This window comes from Myxine glutinosa, chromosome 5 (genome assembly GCF_964187855.1).
Source record: "Myxine glutinosa chromosome 5, kmMyxGlut1.1, whole genome shotgun sequence".
Lineage (NCBI taxonomy): Eukaryota > Metazoa > Chordata > Myxini > Myxiniformes > Myxinidae > Myxine > Myxine glutinosa.
The window spans coordinates 120,469,590-120,490,813 of NC_136265.1; the positions used below are offsets into that span (position 1 = coordinate 120,469,590).

At 44.9% G+C, this 21,224-nt stretch overlaps 1 protein-coding gene and 1 long non-coding RNA gene across 15 annotated transcripts in view; one reads left to right on the forward strand and one right to left on the reverse strand.

Moving 5' to 3' along the window:
- LOC137427170 (homeobox protein PKNOX2) overlaps positions 1-13,173 on the reverse strand; it is a 57,601-nt gene extending 44,428 nt beyond the window's left edge. For 2 of the 14 annotated variants that reach the window (XM_078778616.1, XM_068116404.2), the window contains exons 1-3: positions 13,054-13,076; positions 6,978-7,095; positions 3,498-3,570 (exon numbers count right to left, since the gene is read on the reverse strand). In XM_078778616.1, coding sequence (XP_078634742.1) covers positions 3,498-3,569 — 72 coding nt within the window. In that variant the 5' untranslated portion in view covers position 3,570; positions 6,978-7,095; positions 13,054-13,076. Of the gene's footprint in view, positions 1-3,497; positions 3,597-3,667; positions 3,843-6,958; positions 7,149-13,053 lie in introns of all 14 variants that reach the window. The other 12 variants (XM_078778614.1, XM_068116402.1, XM_078778615.1 and 9 more) reach the window with 10 other exon arrangements.
- A 382-nt stretch (positions 13,174-13,555) lies between these two features.
- LOC137427168 (uncharacterized) lies at positions 13,556-17,794 on the forward strand. The gene is made up of 3 exons (XR_010984454.2): positions 13,556-13,812; positions 15,449-15,615; positions 16,657-17,794. It is a non-coding gene; the product is annotated as an uncharacterized LOC137427168 (long non-coding RNA).
- The last annotated feature ends 3,430 nt before the right edge of the window (positions 17,795-21,224 follow it).

Genomic DNA, 21,224 nt, shown 5'->3' on the forward strand with positions numbered 1-21,224 from the left:
TTGTAGAGCTGAAAGACGACAGGTCACTGTTTGCGCGCATGCTGATCGTGGCCCGCTCACGACCAGAGATCAACTTGAAGGATGCCATAGGTCAATATGAATTCACCGCGCTTCCACGAACCCTCTTTGCAATGGCTGGGACACTACTACCATGCACAGACAAAAGCAAGCTCATGGGCATCCTAGAAGATCTACCCAAGAAGTCAACTGGCACTGGTCAGCAGCCAGACGACGACAATCCTGAACATACTCCACCCCCTCCCAAGAAGGTGACTGTCATAGACGGCATGGCATTAGTGCAAGCAATGGGTAAGCCACAATGGGTCAAAACATGTGCCCAGTGGGCTGGCCATTTCAATGCAACACTGGACTGCAAGACCAACGGGTATGATGAAGTCCACCTCGTGTTTGACCGATATGATCTGCCAAATTCACTGAAAGAGGCCACACGGGAGAGGCGCCAAGGTGGCAAGCCGCCCACTGCTTACCACGTTCAAGACAGCACCCCGATTGGGAAACTGACAGCAAAACAGTTCCTGTCGCACACCAACACCAAAGATGAGCTAACTGTCTATCTGGCAAAGAAAGCTCTGTGTCACTTTGAGGGGACTACCAAGGTCTTCATCGTCACTTCAAGGCAGGATGTCTTCTCCAACTGCATGGATGTACAGCATCTCCGTAGCTCCCAGGAGGAGGCTGATACGAGGATCTTTCTTCACAGTCTAGATGCCGTCCGAAGAGGTGCAACACAGCTGTACATTCAGTCACCTGATACTGATGTATTCATCCTAGCACTCCACCGGTACCATGAACTATGCAAAGACACATACTTCATCACGGGTGTGGGGAACAAGAAGAGGCAAATCTCACTGGAACCAATAGTACATGAACTTGGTGTCAGGAAGGCTGCAGCCCTACCAGGATTCCATGCATTCACGGGAGCAGACCAGACTGGTCGGTTTGCCGGCAAGGGAAAGCTCACATGTTGGCAAGCCCTCAATAGGTGCTCTGTTGAGGTGGTATCTGCGTTTCATGACCTTGGGGCCTCTGAGGAGCTGAGAGCTGACACAGAAAGTGACATTGAGGCATTTGTATGCCAGCTGTATGAGCCTCGTACTACAGTTGTGGATGTGGGCAAGCTGAGGTGGAGACTGTTTACCAAGAAACAGCTAGAGGCACAGAAGCTGCCACCAACACAGGGAGCTTTACATGAAGCCATTGCTCGTGCACATTTCCAGGCCATGGTGTGGCATCAGGCTGATGTACCGGACCCCCAGCTTCCACAACCAACAGAACATGGATGGAGAGCAGAAGGAGATCAGCTGGTGCCCATCACAACCAAGGACCCTCCAGCCCCAGCTGCCATCACACATCTAATCAAATGTAACTGCAAGAAGACCCAATGCATGTCTCACTGCTCATGCAGGTCTCAGCATCTCAACTGTTCTGAGATGTGTATGTGTGGGGCAGATGAAGAGGTGTGTGGTAACACGGGTCAGGAGCGCCCCATGGGAATCGATAACACTGATGATGAGGAGGATGGAGATCCTTCAATGTAACAATGAACACTGCCAACTAAAAATATTGCACAAAGACATTATAAGTGTACATTTGAACACTAAAGTCCAGCCTTTATGTGATTTAGAAGTGAAAATGATGGAAAAAAATATATATATGTGTTGGCATAAGTGCGTGAAAATCCAAGATGGCTGCCATAAGAACCCTTTTGATCATATGTAGGTGTATAAATGTGTGTTTATTGGATTAAGTATCCGCAAATATGTACATTTGGACACCAAAATTAACACTCTAGGTCATTTAGAAGCCAAGATAATGACAATTTCGGTTTTCAACAAACGCCATTTTGATAATCCAAAATGGCCGCTATAAAGAACTTGAAAAAAATGGAGACATATTTTTTCTACAACTTCTATCATCCCTAAAGACAACCCAACCAGTGTCCACAAATTAACATTTGAATTCAACGGGAAAACATTGGCCCCCCCACTATTAATGTGTCATCTAAGGACAGGAGAATTGGAGATTCGATGCAAAGTACGTATTTTGGGCCTGAGTTTGCCGTACAAACTGGGTGAGATCAACCATACGGTTTTGGACCAGGATTGCACAACATGTTTTGCAACACACACCGATGATGTCATTTCAGGATGAGCTATCGCCAATGGGCGTGATCAACTATGAAAGATAGGCAACTGCAGATGTACCGTTAGGCCTGTAGTGGGATAGATGACCGCGCTGTACCCTCTCCAGCAGCAGAAAACGATGAAAAGATGCGGAAACACAGAAGCTTCTCCACACAGTGAATTCTTCTTCATTCTGAAAAGAAGATCCAATGGAACTCTTTGGATGAAATGATGTCCTCACGCCGTCCATTCACACTGGCGAAGGCAGCACTGCAACATGGCTTCATTAGAAGTCACATCAACGGAGGTTTTCAAAGCAGTTGACAAGATATAAAAGCCCAAAGTACAAAGCTCTTGATTGTTGTTGGTGTTGTTGTCGATTAGCCCCGATCAGTTCTGCTCGAACTGGCATGGAGAGAGATGATCGATATCCCAGAACAGACCCAAAGATCCCTCACATCTAAGACACGACAGAGCCAAGAGCACGCAGTCTTCCATAATGTGCTTACTGTGTGTCTTGCCAGAGGTTGCAGGTGTCGTCGCGTCTATGTTGGTACCCGAAAATCTGCAGGTGGTGTCCACAGTGGAGGCGTGAAAGGTGAACACGATCCGACCTAGGGGATCAGGCTCTCGATACTCGTACCAATCAATAGGACGTGTCTGGTCTGACTCTTGAAGTTTCTGTAGTGCGACTATCGATTGGGCCAGGCCCATGTGCACACATACTCATAACGGAATAGTCAGTCGAGACCGGAGCTATCTGGTCTTATTGATGGATGGTTTTATAAACCGGTGGCCTGCACATTAGGCAACAGCGAGGCCCGTGCACTTATTCCGCTAACTATGTGCATATGTAGTTCAAAAACTTCAATTTTTTGTCACATTTTGGGTATTTCGGAATATTACAAACCAAACACACATTGTACAATACATGTGGCCTAATTATTAATGAACCGCCCAATGTCCGTCTGAACCATAGGCGGTGCCCTCAAAAGATCCCGGACGTCACCTTGAAATTTTTCAAACCCTTCCATGTTTTTCAAAACAAAATCTGAGAAAGCAAAAAAACAAACAAAAAAATGGATTATCTATTGGGATTATCCATAACACAGGAACCAGAGGGATAAATCCGGACCGAGTCAAAGTGATCGGAAAAATCGATTGGTTTTATTAAACAGTCTACTGGACTACCATTCCAAAGAGCACCAGAACACCAACGATCACCCGACACTACCTGAAAGCAAAAATATTGTCCATTGGGTGGCTTTCCAGATGGACGTGTTTTGGTTCTCCTATTAGATCTCAATCAGGTAATATGATCTAGCAATGCAGGTATAAGAATGCGAATGTTACCTGCGCCGAATCTGGACGTGGTGGATGGGGAGGCTGAGAGCACGGTGGAGAAGGTGGAGAGCCACACTCCATTCTGTGTTATCTGTCAAGGCACAGGCACTGTAGAACAACAATGATGATGTCACACTATACACTATATCTGCAGCTTCGTCTCGAATTCCATGCATTACCCTTTTGGGTGAGGCCTGGGATCTTTCAACCACTTTCACCAAAATTTCATCAATTTCGTGAAAAACGACACCATGAGATTGTTAATGTGTACAAGGAGATTTCATCAATTTTTGCGAACAGACAGGACAGCCAGCTTTAGCATCCTCTGTACCAGCTTTCATACTCCATAATCTCCTGTTGACACAACACCATCCAGCATTGTTAATCTTCCATCAGGAATTGAACTCTGGAGCAGAAGTTTCAGTGGCTACCAGAACTACCAATCAAATTTCTGCAACCCAAAAAACAATTACATGAAGCAACTACAATGGCACTCGGTAGAGCGCGTACCTCCGCCAGGCTGGACGGGTTACGTTTTGGATCCCACCGATAGGCCGGATCTGGATATAAAATAACCACCTTTAGAGGCCATTTTTCCCCGCAAAGCGGGGGTTGGCCTTTTTCGGGAACCGTGGTTGTTGTTGTTTTTCGGTCCCCTTTTTGAATCAATGTTTTACGGCCGGATGCCCTTCCTGACGCCAACCCTTTTTGCCGCCTTTAACGACAAACAGGGAATTACCAGTGAACTGGTACTCAATTAGCCGACCTCGGAAGGATGACAGGCTGAGTCAACCCCCCTGGCGTTAACTCAGCGATCGACCGGGATTCAAACCCAGGATCCTAGGATCCCAAGCCGGCACCCTAGCCGCTAGCCCAACACCAGGGATTAGGCCACCGGATCTGGATCCGCACCCGAATCAAAAATCAAATCGGCTTCATATTGTCACCAGTGCCGGCTTAGGATCCTAAGATCCTGGGTTTGAATCCCGGTCAATCGCTGAATTAACGCCAGGGGGGTTGACTCAGCCTGTCATCCTTCCGAGGTCGGCAAATTGAGTACCAGTTCACTGGTAATTCCCTGCTTGTCGTTAAAGGCGGCAAAAAGGGTTGGCGTCAGGAAGGGCATCCGGCCATAAAACATTGCTTCAAAAAGGGGACCGAAAAACAACAACCACGGTTCCCGAAAAAGGCCAACCCCCGCTTGCGGGGAAAAATGGCCTCTAAAGGTGTTTTTTTTTTTTTTTCTTCACATTGTCACCAACACAACTCGGCCACCAAGTTTCGTCTGAATCAATACATAACTTTTTGAGATATCCTGCTCACAGTCAGACAGACAGATAAACGTACAGTTGAAAACACAACCTCTGTCCACCTACGTAGTGGGGCGGCTTAACCCAAATATTCAAAAGAATTGTGCATTTTGTGAAACAAGCACCATATTTGGCACAAATGTACATTAATATGTTGCGAACATTTTCAGATATTGGGCCACTTGAAATTCCGTAATTATTTTTTTCAAATTTTTTCAAATTTCGTAATTTCAAATTTTTCGGGTGACACCGTCACAATTTCGGTCTTCGAGGCCGGCCGATAGGCAAAGTGTGACCGGAAGGGACGAGGTTCTCCTGACCACGTGGCCCTCGATCTGGGAAGCGAGAGGCGTTCCATTAGTGGATATAGCCAGGTCAGGATATAGCCAGGATATAGCCAGGTCAGTGGATATAGCCAGGATATAGCCAGGTTTATAGCCAGGTCCCTCACGCCCGACTTTTGGGCGGCCCCGGCAGGCCGTTTGTTTTGACGTTCCGTGACAGGCCCCGCACCCCCACCTCCGGGCCGACCGGAAGCTTGTGCTGAGTACATCATACCTGAACAACTCAGTGAGGCAGAACACAGCAGTGCACACCAGGGTGACCCCTTCAGTGCATAAACCAATTAACCTGTCCACTGCAGGGCATATAGAAATGAAGTTATTTTCTGCATATAATAATAATATAAGTTCAGTTCTATATAACAATTTCTGTTATCACCACTACCACTACAACTACCACTACTACAAGCTTTGTCTGGAATTTTGTGGACTAACAGACAAACAGACATACAGACAAGCTGGGATCAAAACATTACCTCCTTCCACCATTGAGTGAAGAGGTAAACATCATGGAAATTATATCATGCCCTAGATTTAATTCATGCTTACCCGTGTATTTGCTTCACTGGTTCACAAGGTCTTTTGCATCTATCTATAATTCCAGCAATCTCTGTGTGTATGTTTGTATGTTTGTATGTTTGTATGTTTGTATGTATGTTTGTCTGTGACCGCTGTTTCTCGACAACTACCGGTCCGATATACTTGAAACTTGCCAGGTATATTGCTGGGGACCCGAGGATGTGCCTTTTCAAGGTTTGAAATTAATCGGACAAGCAGTTACCGAGCTATGTCCAAAAAACGATTCAACCAATCAGAGAGCAGCGAGCTATCACGTGTGCCGAACGTGGCGAACAGACTCTGCCTCGGACGGCACATTTGAGAGCGTATTCATTTATGTCACGTTTGCAAACTATGTTGGCGCTATGTTGGCGTTAAACTATGTTTTAAAACTAATAAAAACTAATTTGCGATTCATCGTAACTGCGATATACGACCTTCCGGAGCTCCCGTGAGAGCGTGCGCCATTACGGATAGTAATTCAATTAAAAACATAAAAACATTGTCCCAATTCAGTCAGAGCGAAGGGCGTTGTTTTAAGCGAAGAGCGTTTTATTTTTCCCCTTAAATTCAGTCGCCGGACGGTGAAAGCTTTTTTTGGGGGGCAGCTACTGGCAGCGACGTACGGCCAATCACAGGACACGTTGTTGTGTCGACGTGCCGTGTTGTTTTCCCTCGCGGTTTGGAATGTTTTTCCTTTTCATTTCTTTTCTCTTCCTTACGGAAGTACGGGCATTTCCTTAAATTTGCGATTCTTTCGCTTTCCTGCGCGTTTGGGCACGCTATGGCGATTTCTTTACCAAACTCCGAAGCCGTTCGCTTTGGACCAAACCATTTCATGTAAATAGAGGGGGGGGATTGTCACCGTACTCGCAAGCCGTTCGCTTTGGACCAAACCATTTCATGTAAATAGAGGGGGGGGATATAATTTTAGATATAGATATAGTACGGGCATGCCCTAGTACATGTAATTCAGACTCTCGTCTTCATTGCTGACCACACAATGTTCGCAACATATTAATGTACATTTGTGCCAAATTTGGTGCTTGTATCACAAAATGCACAACAGGTTTGCTATGCTGCTACACTAACGGTGGTGGAAGCAAAAATGAAATATTAAGGAAAAATAAAAATAAATAAATATTAAAAAACCCCAAACTCCTGGTGCTCGTACCACCAAACCGATTGATGACATCATCAATCATACGTCGTTGGATACATCAGAAGTTGCATAAAGTTCCTTAGAACCATAAAAGGATACTTGATAGCTGGTAGGATACCTACTCTTCGCGTAGGAGACAGTGGGATCTTTACCGTCCACCAACTAATGCCGGCAGACGGGTCCTCCAGTTTAACGTCCATCCGAGGGACGGCGGACACAATGATGGATCACCTTGCCTGCGAATCACCAGGATGACAGTTTATAGCCAGGTCCAGGAATCAAACCCGGGCTAGAAAGTTTAGAGGTGAGTAACAGGGCAAAATGATCATCCAGGACCGACCCGCCTTCATTTCCTAGCACCACGTAATATGGTAAAATAAATACCCCAAAGCGCATAGCAAGAAGGTAAAGCAAAGGTTAGATATCTGTGGCTTTGTCTCAAATTCCTTGGTTCACATTTCGTCAAGTCACGTGATCGAGAGTCCAGATGGCCCGTGGGAGATTCAGGAAGCCAAACCAAACCTCATGGGGTCACAGAAAAGCAGCACCCCATGTACACTTCCTGTCACGGCGCCATTTTTATAAGCAAAGTAGGAGGTCTCCGCCAGCACATGGAGAATTGGAACGGCACTCGGTAGAGCGCACACCTCCGCCAGGCCGAACAGTTTATGTTTGGTATCCACTGGCCGGATCTGAACCTGAACCGAAATCCTATCGGCTTGTTTTTGTCACCCAACCAACTCACCACCAGGTTTAGTCACAACCCATCCAAAACTTTTTGAGATTTCATGTGATTCTGTATATCGTTTTTGGCCCCATCTTTCAATTGTGAAGAAACTTTTTAGCTCACCTGCAACGAAGTTCAGGGGAGCTTATGCGATGGCGCGTCATCCGTCCGTCCGCCCGTCAGTCCGTCTATCCATCAGTCCGTCCGCCCGTCAGTCAGTACGTCCGCCCGTCAGTCTGCCCGTCTGTCAGTCCGTCTGCTCGTCTGTCCGTCAGTCAGTCAGTCCGTCTGCCCGTCAGTCTGTCCGTCAGTCCGTCCACCCGTCAGTCTGTCCGTCCGCCCGTCAGTCAGTCCGTCCAGGTTTGACCACCCAAAATAGATGTTTGCTTTCTTCTCTGAAACTACACACACGATTTCGATGAAACTTGACCACAACCTTCATCACCCGTGATGCACCAAAGTTTGTTCACGGCATTAAAAAAAAATCTGCCCCTTCGGGCGTCTACAGGGCAGTTACCCCCCAAAGTCGGTATTTGCTTTCTTCTCAAAAACTACTCATGCAATTCTGATGAAACGTCACCACAACCTTCATCACCCGTGATGTACCAATGTTTGTTCAAGGCATTAGAAACATAGGGGCAATACCTGGTGCTCACCTGGTAGAATAAACAGGATACTGCACTGACTAAAGGTATTTTATACCGTATCAAGGCATTTTAAACCAATTTCAATGGTTGCTAGAAGACAGGGCAGCATGTAGAATCGTACTAACGTAATCATATAACTTTAAACAAACAAACCAAAAAATACCTATTTTTGGGGGCCAACCCCTACCCCCTCTCCCAACCCCGTATGCCGCATCAGACCCCAATTTTTAGCTCACCTGGAACGAAGTTCAGGGGAGCTTATGTGATAGCGCGTCGTCCGCCAGTCCGTCCATCCGTAAACACTTGAAACGTATTCTCCAAAACCGCTGATGGGATTGCGACCAAATTTGGCACAAATTATATTTGTTGTGTTGTGACTAAAGTTTGTTCACGGCATTGAAAAAATCGGGATCTAAGGGGGTGCTATGGGGGGTCAAAGTGGGTCCAGGTTTGACCCCCTAAAATAGGTATTTGCTTTCTTCTCTGAAACTACACACACAATTTTTATGAAACTCGACCACAATCTTCACCACCCGTGATGTACCAAAGTTTGTTCACGGCATTAAAAAAAACCTGCCCCTTTGGGGGTCTACAGGGAGGTTGCCCCCCAGAATAGGTATTTGCTCTCTTCTCGGAATCTACAAACGCAATTTCGATGAAACCTCACCACAACCCTCGTCACCCGTGATGTACCAATGGTTGTTCAAGGCATTAGAATAATTGGGGTCTGAGGAGGTATATGGGGTTGGGGGAGGGCGGGGGTGGGGGTTGCCCCCCCAAAATAAGTGTTTTTTTTTGTTTGTTTGTTTAAAGTCTTATGAATATGTTAGTATAGTTCTACATGTTGCCCTGTCTTCTAGCAACCATTGAAATTGGTTTAAAATGCCATGATACGGTTTATTAATTCTTCTAGTTAGTGCAGTACAGTATACTGTTTATTCTCCCAGGTGAGTGCCAGGGGTATTGCCCCTATGTTGAAATACCGCTATCCAGATGCAAATTCGAATCTTCACCAAAACGAATCAATTCGTCCTCGGCACACACCCAACCTGTCCACCAAGTTTCGTCCGAATCCGTCCATAACTTTTTGAGATAACCTGCTCACGGATAGACAAACAGACAAACGAGGGTGAAAACATAATCTTTGGTGGTGGAGGTAACAAACATTATCCATACTCAGCCTCATCTAAACACAACAATTAACAGCACAGTATTGGTAGCAGGCTCAAAGGTCCTTCATGGTAGAGTGTATGAGTTAACAAAACAGTCCAGGATTCTGGAAAATTCCACGGGCATAGCGGCAAGAAGAAGAACACTAGACTGCTGATGGTGGCCAAGCGGTATATTTGGTGGCATTGCCAATTGCCGAGCTGGTATAGGATGGCAGAGCTTATATGACTGGAGGTCGCAAAGCAACGAGTAGCTTCTGGGGTCAGCATTCTGCTGTAACTCCGAGTCACATCCAAATAGTATTGGTTTTGAGGCCCATAATCAGGTCTTGGGTGAAGGAGGAACGACCAAGATGGAGGGGCACCATGGGATCATCTGTGTATTGGGAGGCACATGTGTACGGCAGTCGTAACTCGGTGTTTAAAGCAAGTGCCTGCAGAGCTTTGCATGAGCACATGATGCCAGAGCTGGTATTAAACTCCAGAATCTTCCATACAGCTACGGTGGGTCGCAGAGAGTAAGGAAAACAAAGGAAACTGATGGTCACCGACACTACTTCACTCTTTGACGGTTCAGGAAATGAATGCACCTGCCCGACTCTCTGAGACGGACAGCACGGACCCTTACAGGTGTCTTCCAAAATGACCGCAACTGTCCCTGACGCATGACCGACTCTGATCGCACCGGCTCCACCACCTTCACGGCACTACCTTTTGTTTACAGTTCCAGCCTCTCAAAAGTCCAAGCACTCTCAACCAATCAGGGAGTCTGTCCACCCAGACGAGCCAATCAATGGCCTTGCTCCCCAATCCCTAAAATCACACCATTCTTTGCGAGGTGTCTCGGTCTTTCAACGCAGTGAACTTTGCAATGTGGTTACCATTTTATTATCGGAAGTTATCAGAATGTGCAGTTACTTTTATTCACCTTTCTCTTCTGTCCTTACACTGAACGACACACTTACTGATGTGCATGGTCCCTGTACATCTATACTATAAAAGGAGCGTTGTCTCGGCGTGCGTGCGTCTGTCCGCTCCTTCATCCCGCCAGAGGAGAGGGTATATTATTCAATCCCATTTCTCATATTGAAGATTCAGAAAACATTTGCATATCGATTCGACTCAGAAAACATTTGATATTTAATACCTTTTTTTTTTGCAACATTTCCATATCACTCATATAACAGTAATATATCACCCTATCAAACAGTATTTCTGATTATACACCACCTTTAAAGCATCACAAAGCAGGTCACCCTACTTGCAACAAGGATACAAACAAAAAAAGCAGCTGATATTTAAATAATTTATTTGTACGATTTTAAAGGGTGAAACTTAATTTATTAATTTTTTTCTCTGAAAACCTGTCGGTCAAAACACGATACCATTTATTTATTACGTAAGCAAAAATGGCAGAATTTCCCTCTTCCCCTCTGCACTGTATTCTCTATACGTGAGGGGTGGCGGACCGATGCGACACGGTGCTTCAGATGGGAGGACCCATGTGACCTCAAAAAGGCACGTGACCTCTCTATCTATAAGATTGGTATTCCCTTCAGCGAAGTACATAAAACTATATGCCTCCTCGCAAAACTACACAACTTTATCAACCTTATACATTAATTAAGCCTGGTGTTGACTTGTCTGTTAACGTGGCTGGCTTGAGATCATAGAGTCCTGAGTTTGAGCCGCTGTTGTGATGTTGAATTAACATCAGCTGGGTTGTCTCAGCCCGTCATCCTTCTGAGGTCAGCATAATGAGTACCAGCTTACTGGTGACAAGGGGGCACTGCATCAGCGGAACAGCCACGGGCGGCATACGAACCACCACCATTAATTCACACTAGAATGCTACATGACAAACTCTATATCAGGAATAATGTATCAGAGGGAACAATTTATTAATCAAAATCCAAAGGGACAAATTAGAGGGAGATTTGAAGAGAAAAGGGACATGGGAAGAATGAGGACAAGGGGAAGGCAAGAGGGAGGAGAGTGAATAAGATGGATACACTAACAAACTCTCAATCATGGAAGTGGAAGGGAAAACTGGGAAAAAGCAGAAATGGAATGAAAAAGAAAAAAAGAAGAGGGTGAGGAAGGAGGGCCAGATAACCTGGAAACCCGGAAAGAGGTGGGGGAGGGTAACTGAGGGTAGAAAAGGCCATGGGTATAGATGAGGGATAACCTGAGATGGTGGTTAACGGCTGTCTTGAAACCGTGGAGGGAGGAATGAGATTGGACAGAATGAGGAAGTTCGTTCCAAAGGCGGTGAAAGAAGAGGAATGAATAAGTTGAGGCGGGAAAGAAAAGTGACGGATGAGTTGAGTTCAGCAATGAGCGTGGATTTTGGGATTTTCACCAGAATGGATTCCTGGAATAATGTGTGCACCCTGCAGAAAGCTGTTAGGGTTGGTTAGGGTTAGGGCAGGAAAATAGCAGAGGGTGCAAGACCGGAAATGAGACGGTTGAAGACAGAGAGACCACCGACCTGTCGGTGATGGCGAAATGTGATAGGCCCTGAAACTCGGCTTCATCGCGAGATATTCCAATGATCTTGAAGGTCCTGGTTTCCACAGCAACAAGTTGAGCAACATGTGAGGCAGGGGAGCCAGCCCAGAGGGGAGAGCAGTACTCCACCAAGCTGCGGATGAAGGCCTTGCAGGTAGATAGGAGCTCAGGTGTGCCAAGGAAGGATCTTGGATGCTGGGGGATGTCTTTGGAGACCAACTTTGAAATGTGGTTTGCCCAAGAGAGATCATTGCTGATAAGGCTCAAAAGTTTGAATGACCGATCTTCTTCAAAAGGTTTGTTACAACCATGAATTCCATGAATGACTGCAAACAAATAACAAATAAAGTTATAAATCCAAAACCTCGTGTAGCCGACCAATAATAATGGAGCTCCTCGTTATAAATGTTACATTTCATTAATATAGTGGCACAGGTAAAGATGCAGGTAATGTTGTTTCCTTTGATAACCTTCTCTGGTCTGTTCTGCAGTAAATAAATTAATAATGCACATTTACAGGGGGAATGAAACTTTCACCAAGTTCAGTGAAAGTTAACCTGGAAATGTTTGTAAATAATTATATTAATTTCAGGCCTTGAATCGATCCTAAAATGCTAACCCCATTACGGTAAAATGATTGTGCATAAGAGGTAACCCTATAATAACAAGTACAACACAATAGGGTTTGTCCTTTATCCCAAGACCTTCCAGTTCCATAATGTATTAAACGCTGCCGGTTCGATGTATATTTGTAAATATCAAGGATAAATTATATTACATTAATCTTTTATATCGTGGGTCGAGCCAAAGCCTGAAGGTGCAAATGAAATAAGAAATTAATGGCCATAAATAAAAAGTACGACCGATCCTAAAAGATGACGTCACGGCCGTCATTTAAATATATAAATAAACGGGACTGCTGCGAAAGCGTTTTCATTATTTATTTTATACGTAATTTTTTTTTATTTCCATAACCATCGCCATTACGGTTCAAGCCTAGGCCTAATGTCAGACACAGGACGTAGAAACTAGTGCTATAGATAAAAAGTAAATTCGATGTGACGATGTGACATCATAAACAATGGGAAGGAATAAATAAATAATGAAAGCGGCGCGAAGCAGCCTGACTGACGTCCCTACCTGCTGCCAATCTTCGTCACACTGACAGCCGGAGAGGGCGCCCGCGCCCTGCCCCAGCGAGGCACGCAAACGGACGTCATGAATATGTAGTGGCCTATCCCATTGGCCTCTGATAATCATGAATATTAATGAGGCGTTCGCATTGGTCGGCAGATATTACTATGTATCAGAAATGTAAAATTATTCACGATCGTTATGATAATGAGCCGTTAAACCACGCCCACACATCGCCTTACAATGAGCGCTGGGCGATCCCACTTTAATATTCATATATGAAGGCGTGGCTTTAGTCCCACGTAGGCCACGCCTTGCCCGCCCCGTTATTGATCACCACGCTTTACGGCGTTTACATTTCTGCTTAATATGGACATGCCGTTTAAAGTGATCTCACCATTGACCAATGGCTTTGCCGGATCTTAAATAAAATTTTAAGAGGATTTTTTTCATATTAATACATGGGAAACTAATGCTTTGTGATTCGGCTAAATCCCGGTGGTGTGACGTGTCTTGGAAGCGCGGATGAGGCCTAGCGGGCGTAAACGGAGCGTTTTTTGCCTAGAATCAAACGCCAGTAAATGTTGATTTTTTTTTCCGCGCATTTGCTTCCGGAAACGTCCGAATTTACCTCTTACATCAAGTGGGTGTGCTTGGGTTCGGACCATAGTTCTCTCATGTAAATACATTTTTATATCATTAATGTTCGTATCATGTTCGTGCTTACAACAATATTCCCTATTTCGTGGTTCTCTCTCGCATCAGGTACAAACCCTTGTGTTTTATTCCCGTTGAGCGACCTTCGGAACCATTTTCCGTTATTATTATTCGATGTAGTTTGGCCTTGTATCGTTGTACAGTTCTTACGTATTTATCATGGGAGTACTGTACAACGACACGATACAAGTTGTACAGTTCTGTACACGATGCCTGTGTACGTGTTGCACATAGTACGTATTGCGTTGATTAACGCCGCGCCTTTTATTGTGCTTTTGCAATTCTGTAGGCCTCGATAATAGTTTACGATTGTACAGTACATTGTAATACCAATGGGAGAGTAAGGTTTTTGTGGCAGGGTGTAACACTAACAGTGGCAAGGTGGGCCTGTGACAGGGTGGGCCCTTGATGGGGTGCAACATGTAACAGTGGAGGGTAGACCCGTGGCAGGATATAACATGTAACAGTGGAGGGTAGACCCGTGGCAGGATGCAACATGTAACAGTGGAGGGTAGACCCGTGGCAAGATGCAACATGTAACAGTGGAGGGTAGACCCGTGGCAGGATATAACATGTAACAGTGGAGGGTAGACCCGTGGCAGGATGCAACATGTAACAGTGGAGGGTAGACCTGTGGCAGGATGCAACATGTAACAGTGGAGGGTAGACCCGTGGCAGGATGCAACATGTAACAGTGGAGGGTAGACCCGTGGCAGGATATAACATGTAACAGTGGAGGGTAGACCCGTGGCAGGATGCAACATGTAACAGTGGAGGGTAGACCTGTGGCAGGATGCAACATGTAACAGTGGAGGGTAGACCCGTGGCAGGATGCAACATGTAACAGTGGAGGGTAGACCCGTGGCAGGATGCAACATGTAACAGTGGAGGGTAGACCCGTGACAGGATGCAACATGTAACAGTGGAGGGTAGACCCGTGGCAGGATGCAACATGTAACAGTGGAGGGTAGACCCGTGGCAGGATGCAACATGTAACAGTGGAGGGTAGACCCGTGGCAGGATGCAACATGTAACAGTGGAGGGTAGACCCGTGGCAGGATGCAACATGTAACAGTGGAGGGTAGACCCGTGGCAGGATGCAACATGTAACAGTGGAGGGTAGACCCGTGGCAGGATGCAACATGTAACAGTGGAGGGTAGACCCGTGGCAGGATGCAACATGTAACAGTGGAGGGTAGACCCGTGACAGGATGCAACATGTAACAGTGGAGGGTAGACCCGTGGCAGGATGCAACATGTAACAGTGGAGGGTAGACCCGTGGCAGGATGCAACATGTAACAGTGGAGGGTAGACCCGTGGCAGGATGCAACATGTAACAGTGGAGGGTAGACCCGTGGCAGGATGCAACATGTAACAGTGGAGGGTAGACCCGTGGTAGGGTGCCACAGTATTAGTAGTACGATAACTCCCGGTCCCAAGAAACCTTAATCATGAAGCTGTTTTCATTCACATACCTCGCTCGTTGCATGTTGGTGTGTCTATTTTCTCACTGAGTTGTAAGTTGTGTTAAAGTAAACGCTGTTACTGTGCACACTGCACATCCTGTGTTAATGAAGGGTTAGTCCTGCTCCTTCAGGAGCCTTGTTTTGAAATCTACAATTTGGTGAGAAAGTTAACTCTTGAGTGTGCGATGATGATCTGGTGTGCCGGTGTACTCTACAGTGTGGGGGTGCCATATCCCGTGGGGGTGCCATATCCTGTGGGGGTGCCATATCCTGTGGGGGTGCCATATCCTGTGGGGGTGCCATATCCCGTGGGGGATTGATATTCCATAATTCCTGGAGATGGGCTGCCGTATTCTGAGGGAGGCGGCATGCTGTAACCCACCGGTGTGCTAACCTTCATTATAAGATGGCGATTGGCCCTTATTCGTCCTTATTTTTGAAAGTTTGAAATCTTACGCTCTCACCCTCTACAACTGGTCTATTCGGCTTAAAAACCAACCAGGCCAAATGTCAGCTAACTCCATAAATATTTAGAGGTAGTCCAGCACCCTTGAACATTTCCCCCTATAGGCCATGTGATTGAGGTCATGTAACACTAAAAACACATATCACAGATAATACAGTAAGTATCACACAAATAAATAAAACCGTTTGATAAAACATGCTTATGAATAATTATCACATCTATGGACTAGAGTAACGTAACCACCTTTAGAGGCCATTTTTCCCCGCAAGCGGGGGTTGGCCTTTTTCGGGAACCGTGGTTGTTGTTGTTTTTCGGTCCCCTTTTTGAAGCAATGTTTTACGGCCGGATGCCCTTCCTGACGCCAACCCTTTTTGCCGCCTTTAACGACAAGAGTGGTAAAACAATCAACTAGTTAAATTAAGTTTATCACAGATACATCATTTAGAATAGGTACACCGTATCCCTGCGCATCGTAAGAGCGTGACCAAGGGTTGGTGCCAGGAAGGGCATCCGGCCATAAAAACATTGCCTCAAACAGGGAACCATGATTGTCATGGGGCCCGCAAGGCTAACCCCCGCTCTAGCGGGGAAAATGGCCTTAAAACGATCATTCATTCATTCATTCACAGATACATCAGTAAATTATTGTTATCATGAGTTAAAATAGACACGTAACATACATATTTAATAAGATATAATGATTGCAATATGGCAGTGTATAATAAATACTTACACTAGATAAGTTTATATAACACATAATATTATTGAAAATAAAATAAGCGTGTATACATTGAATTTAAATATATGTGTAAATGATTGTCAAAAGGACATTAAAATAAGAGCTCTCACCCTTATACATCTTGGACTCGTATCTCAGTCATAAATGTTGTAAATAATTATGTAAAAGTACTTGTAAATTTATATTAGATTCTGACATTCCTATTTTTTCTCTTTCACAGATTGAGTCAGTATGGCAACGACTGGAAAGAAATGTGAAGTGTTCTTGTTAGGCAGTGCAACAACAGAATTTGTTGGTGCAAAGCTTCCATCAAACCGGCAAGTACTTGGACTCTTTATACACCGGCATCTCAATGAGAAAAAGACTGTGCGAATCTCTTGCACAGAAACTGTTCGAGAGCTTTCCCCTATCTGGGTTGATCGGGCTCGGATCCCCATAAAGGCAGAGCAGCATTGTATCAAGAAGCTGGAAACCCTCTTTGGCAGATGGAAAGACCTCAAGAGGCTTAGGAAGCGGGCAACTGATGGCCAAAAGAAGAATCAAGATGAGTTTGTGAATTCTTTAGATGACCTATTTGACATCGCTCATGCGGATGCTGTTTCTTTGATCAAAATCCCAGAAGACAAAGAATTTCTCCTCACCCAACGTGAGAAAGGACGCCGAGGAACAATGGGGTCAGTTGATAAGGCCCTAGCTGAGAAGGAATAACGTCAGGCCTTGAAAAGGCAAGCATATGTGCGCAGACGGCAAAAGGCCCTCACTGACCAAGAGGCTTCAACATCACGGTCGGTGCTAGCATCTTCAAGTAGTAGTGGTGAAGAGACAACAGATTATGATGATCCTCAAGGAGCTGTAGGTGTTACTCCTGCTAAGAAATGCAGGGGCAGTACAAACATTATCACTCCGACTCTTGCCGCTGCTCTTGATCGTACACAGATGTCTGATCGAAAGGCAACTTTTGTACTCTTGTCCAAGCACATGGGGTGACCATGAAGGCTACAGAGCTGCTGTGGAACAGATCAGGGAGTTTAAGGTCGTAAATGACCACGCTGAACGAGGTGTGGCCCTCATGAAAAGTTACAACCGGCTCCTTACCAAGGATGAGGAGCAACTCCAATTCTTACTTCAGGTCATGTCTGAACACCGCCGTACTTATCCCGACTGTCGGAAAGCAACATTGGCTAAAATCAGGCAGCAATGATATGACTTATGTTGGTGAGAACCTTCCTTGACTAGAAACTAATATAATAACATCAGGAATGTAAAATAGAATGAGAAATGAAAAGAACTTTCAGAAGTGTATTTGTACAGTAGTATATTTTGTTGTGTGCTCTCTATATATAAAATCTTGGTTCTTGGTTCTTGAAGGTGCCTGGACTACCTCTAAATATAAACAGACTTGTATGAAATTTTGACTGCAGTGTTTCTATCCCAAATGGATCACATTCAGGCCATGAGAACATTAAAATTAACATTAAAAAATTTTCACCCCGTTTAAGGGCCACCCTAATGGCGATATTCCAAAGAATGACATTTGGTCAGTCAGTCAGGCAGGCTTTGCCTTCAGGCTTGGGCGTCGAACATGGGGGGGCCAAATGTGTGTCAGACCCCATGGTGCGGCCCACCTGAAATGAACTTTTGGAAGCTTGTCATTAAAAAGACGACTGTGGCATCGTGCAACGCTGAAGGCAAAGGTGACATGATTGAGATTGCCACACTCAGATGTGCTTGGATCTTGGCAAGATGAAACGAGTCATTTTCAGATGCAGAAATGTTGAAAGAAACCCTGCTAACAGCACTGGAAGCACTTGCGTTTGATTTGAGTGAAAAGGAAAAACTGACCAAAAGTGTAAAGATGATGATCTTGATCCACGACAAACGGCAGCTAGAGGAATTGTAGATTTGGCTGAAAACATTGAAGAACTCGATGTTTTTCATAGACTACTTAACCCACACAGTCAACTGTGTTGACTTAACCCACGGTGCAAGCCAACTCACCTGTTTTTTAATGTTTTTTTTTTGTTTTTGTTTTTGATCCAATATGGCTGCCAGACCACATGAACGATGGTATCATAAGTTTATATTCTCTAATATAATTGTTGCGTAGATCATGCTCAGTAAATTTCAAACTGATCAGACTAAGTGTTGGTCCTGTCGAATTATGACGTCATAATTAAGGCACCAATGACGTCATCGTTTACAACACTTATTCCCCATATGGAGTTCTTTACAATGAGCCACTGCAATTTTTATGCCTCCGCCCCAGAAGGTGGCCGGAGGCATTATGTTTTCGGGTTGTCCGGGCTAAACCTCGTTTTTTAGCAAGCACATGTCGGATTGAGACGAAACTTTCAGGGTAGGAGTGACACCCATGCAGAATGTTTTTATGACAATTGTGACGTCATAGGCCACGTGGTATGGCAGCCATCTTGGATTAAACGCAAGTAATGAAAAAATATTTCTCAGAAAACGCTGAATGGAAATATTTGAAACTTGGCACATTGTCATGTACTCGCAAAGGGGAACAAAATCATGATAATGATGACATCATAGGTGAAGTGGTATAACCACCGTTTAGAGGCCATTTTTCCCCGCAAAGCGGGGGTTGGCCTTTTTCGGGGACTGTGGTTGTTGTTGTTTTTTTTTTGGTCCCCTTTTTGAAGCAATGTTTTGCGGCCGGATGCCCTTCCTGCCGCCAACCCTGTTTGTCGGCCTTTTACGATAAACAGGGAATTACCAGTGAACTGGTACTCAATTTGCCGACCTCGGAAGGATGACAGGCTGAGTCAACCCCCCTGGCATTAATTCAGCGATCGACCGGGATTCGAACCCAGGATCCTTGGATCCTAAGCTGGCACCCTAGCCGCTAGCCCAACACCAGGCTCTCACATTGGTGAAGTGGTATACCAGCCAAAAATGTTTTCATTGAATTCCTTATCCTAAAAATCTGAAATTGCATGCACATTATCTGACCCATTTGGATTGAAATATTAAATTTATGACATCATAGGTCACATGGTTTGGCAGCCATGTTGGATTTAATCTAAAACCTTAAAAAACATCTTCTCCCAAACCACCAAATCAATTGGCTCGAAACTTTATCTGTGTCATTAATGAGGCATGGCGATTAAAAGATGATCACTAAAACATCATTGGTCACATGAGGTAGCAGCCATATTGGATTGAAGGAAAATATTAAATAACTATATCTCTGAAACCGCTTACCCTATCGATGCAAAATTTTACAAATACCTAACACCAATGTTGCATCTAGTTTGAAAATGATGTCATAGGTCACGTGGTTTTGCAGCCAGCTTGGATAGAAAAATGAACCTTATCCCATCAACACGAAACTTCACAAACGTGATCCCCTACCCATACATATGCAGAGTGTATATTTTTTTAAGGTCATATGTCACGTAGTGTGGCAGTCATATCAGCTTGAAAGCCAATACTTTAAAAAATCCCTTCTCTGAAACTGCTTCACCGATTGATGTGAAACCTGTCATGACTGGTGAAAATGTACCACTTGAAAACAGCTGAAGGGATTTAAATCAAACTTTTTTATTTTTAGGACTGTGAACGAGGGCATCTACCCATTGTGGGACTGTGCGGAGGCATATTGGCGACATTGGCATTGCTCTCGTTTTCCATGGAGCGGTTTCGGACATATAAAGTTGCAACATTTCCGGTTTTTCCAAGATGGTGCCTGTACCATGTGACCTATAACGTCATAATTATCATTCAAATATTCTACAGGAGGAAGCGCTCATAGGGGAAAATTTTGTGTTAATCGGACCAAGAATTGCAGGGAAAAAATAATTCATACTGATTTAATCAAGTGTTGTACTTGTCGAATTGTGACGTCATAAACTCTGCACCACGTGACCAATGATGTCATAATTGTGAATAAAAAATTATACAGGCGGAGGTGTGCCTTTGGTAAAATTCTGTGTCAATCGGACCAATGGTTGTGACAAAATGAATTTAAAAAATGCAGACACACGCCACAAATACGTATGCATCCGAATCTTTTCGATCCAGTCGATCTTTTCGGAGAGACATAGTAAGAGTGTGAGATTTGTCAGGATTGAAAGACATGTTCCACTTGTTTGACCAGTCTGTGATTTTGTCCAGGTCTTCAGAGAGTGAGGAGGCAGCAGACTGCCGATCTGAGGGAAGAGGAATGGAGCGGCAGAGAGTGGAGTCATCAGCAAAGAGATAGAGAGGATTTTCGAGAGAGTCAGAGAGATCATTGATGAAGACCAGAAAAAGCACGGGGCCCAGAACACTGCCTTGGGGAACTCCAGCCTGAACAGGAAGAGGAGATGAGAGAAACCCATTCAGGGCCACACGTTGACGACGACTAGAGAGGAAGTCCGCCAGCCATGCGTGGAGATTTCCATGGATACCAAAGGAGGAGAGTTTGGTGAGCAGAGCGGGGTGCCAGACCGTGTCGATGGCACGTGATATGTCGAGGGAGACAGCTCTAATTTCCTGTTTGGCATTGAGGACCTCCATCCATTGTTGAGACAGCAGAAGCAGCATGTCCAGAGTAGAGTGACCTGGTCTGAAACCAAATTGATGATCAGAGATCAAGCCATTGGAGAAGAGGAAAGATTTCATATCAGAAGCAATGATGGATTCCATGACTTTGCTGATAATTGGGAGAAGGCTGATTGGTCTGTAGTTGCTAGGATCTGTTTTTGCACCTTTTTTGTGCAAAGCGGTGATGTTGGCTGATTTCCAAGCAGATGGCAGTTGACCTTGAGCAAAAGAGAGGGTGAA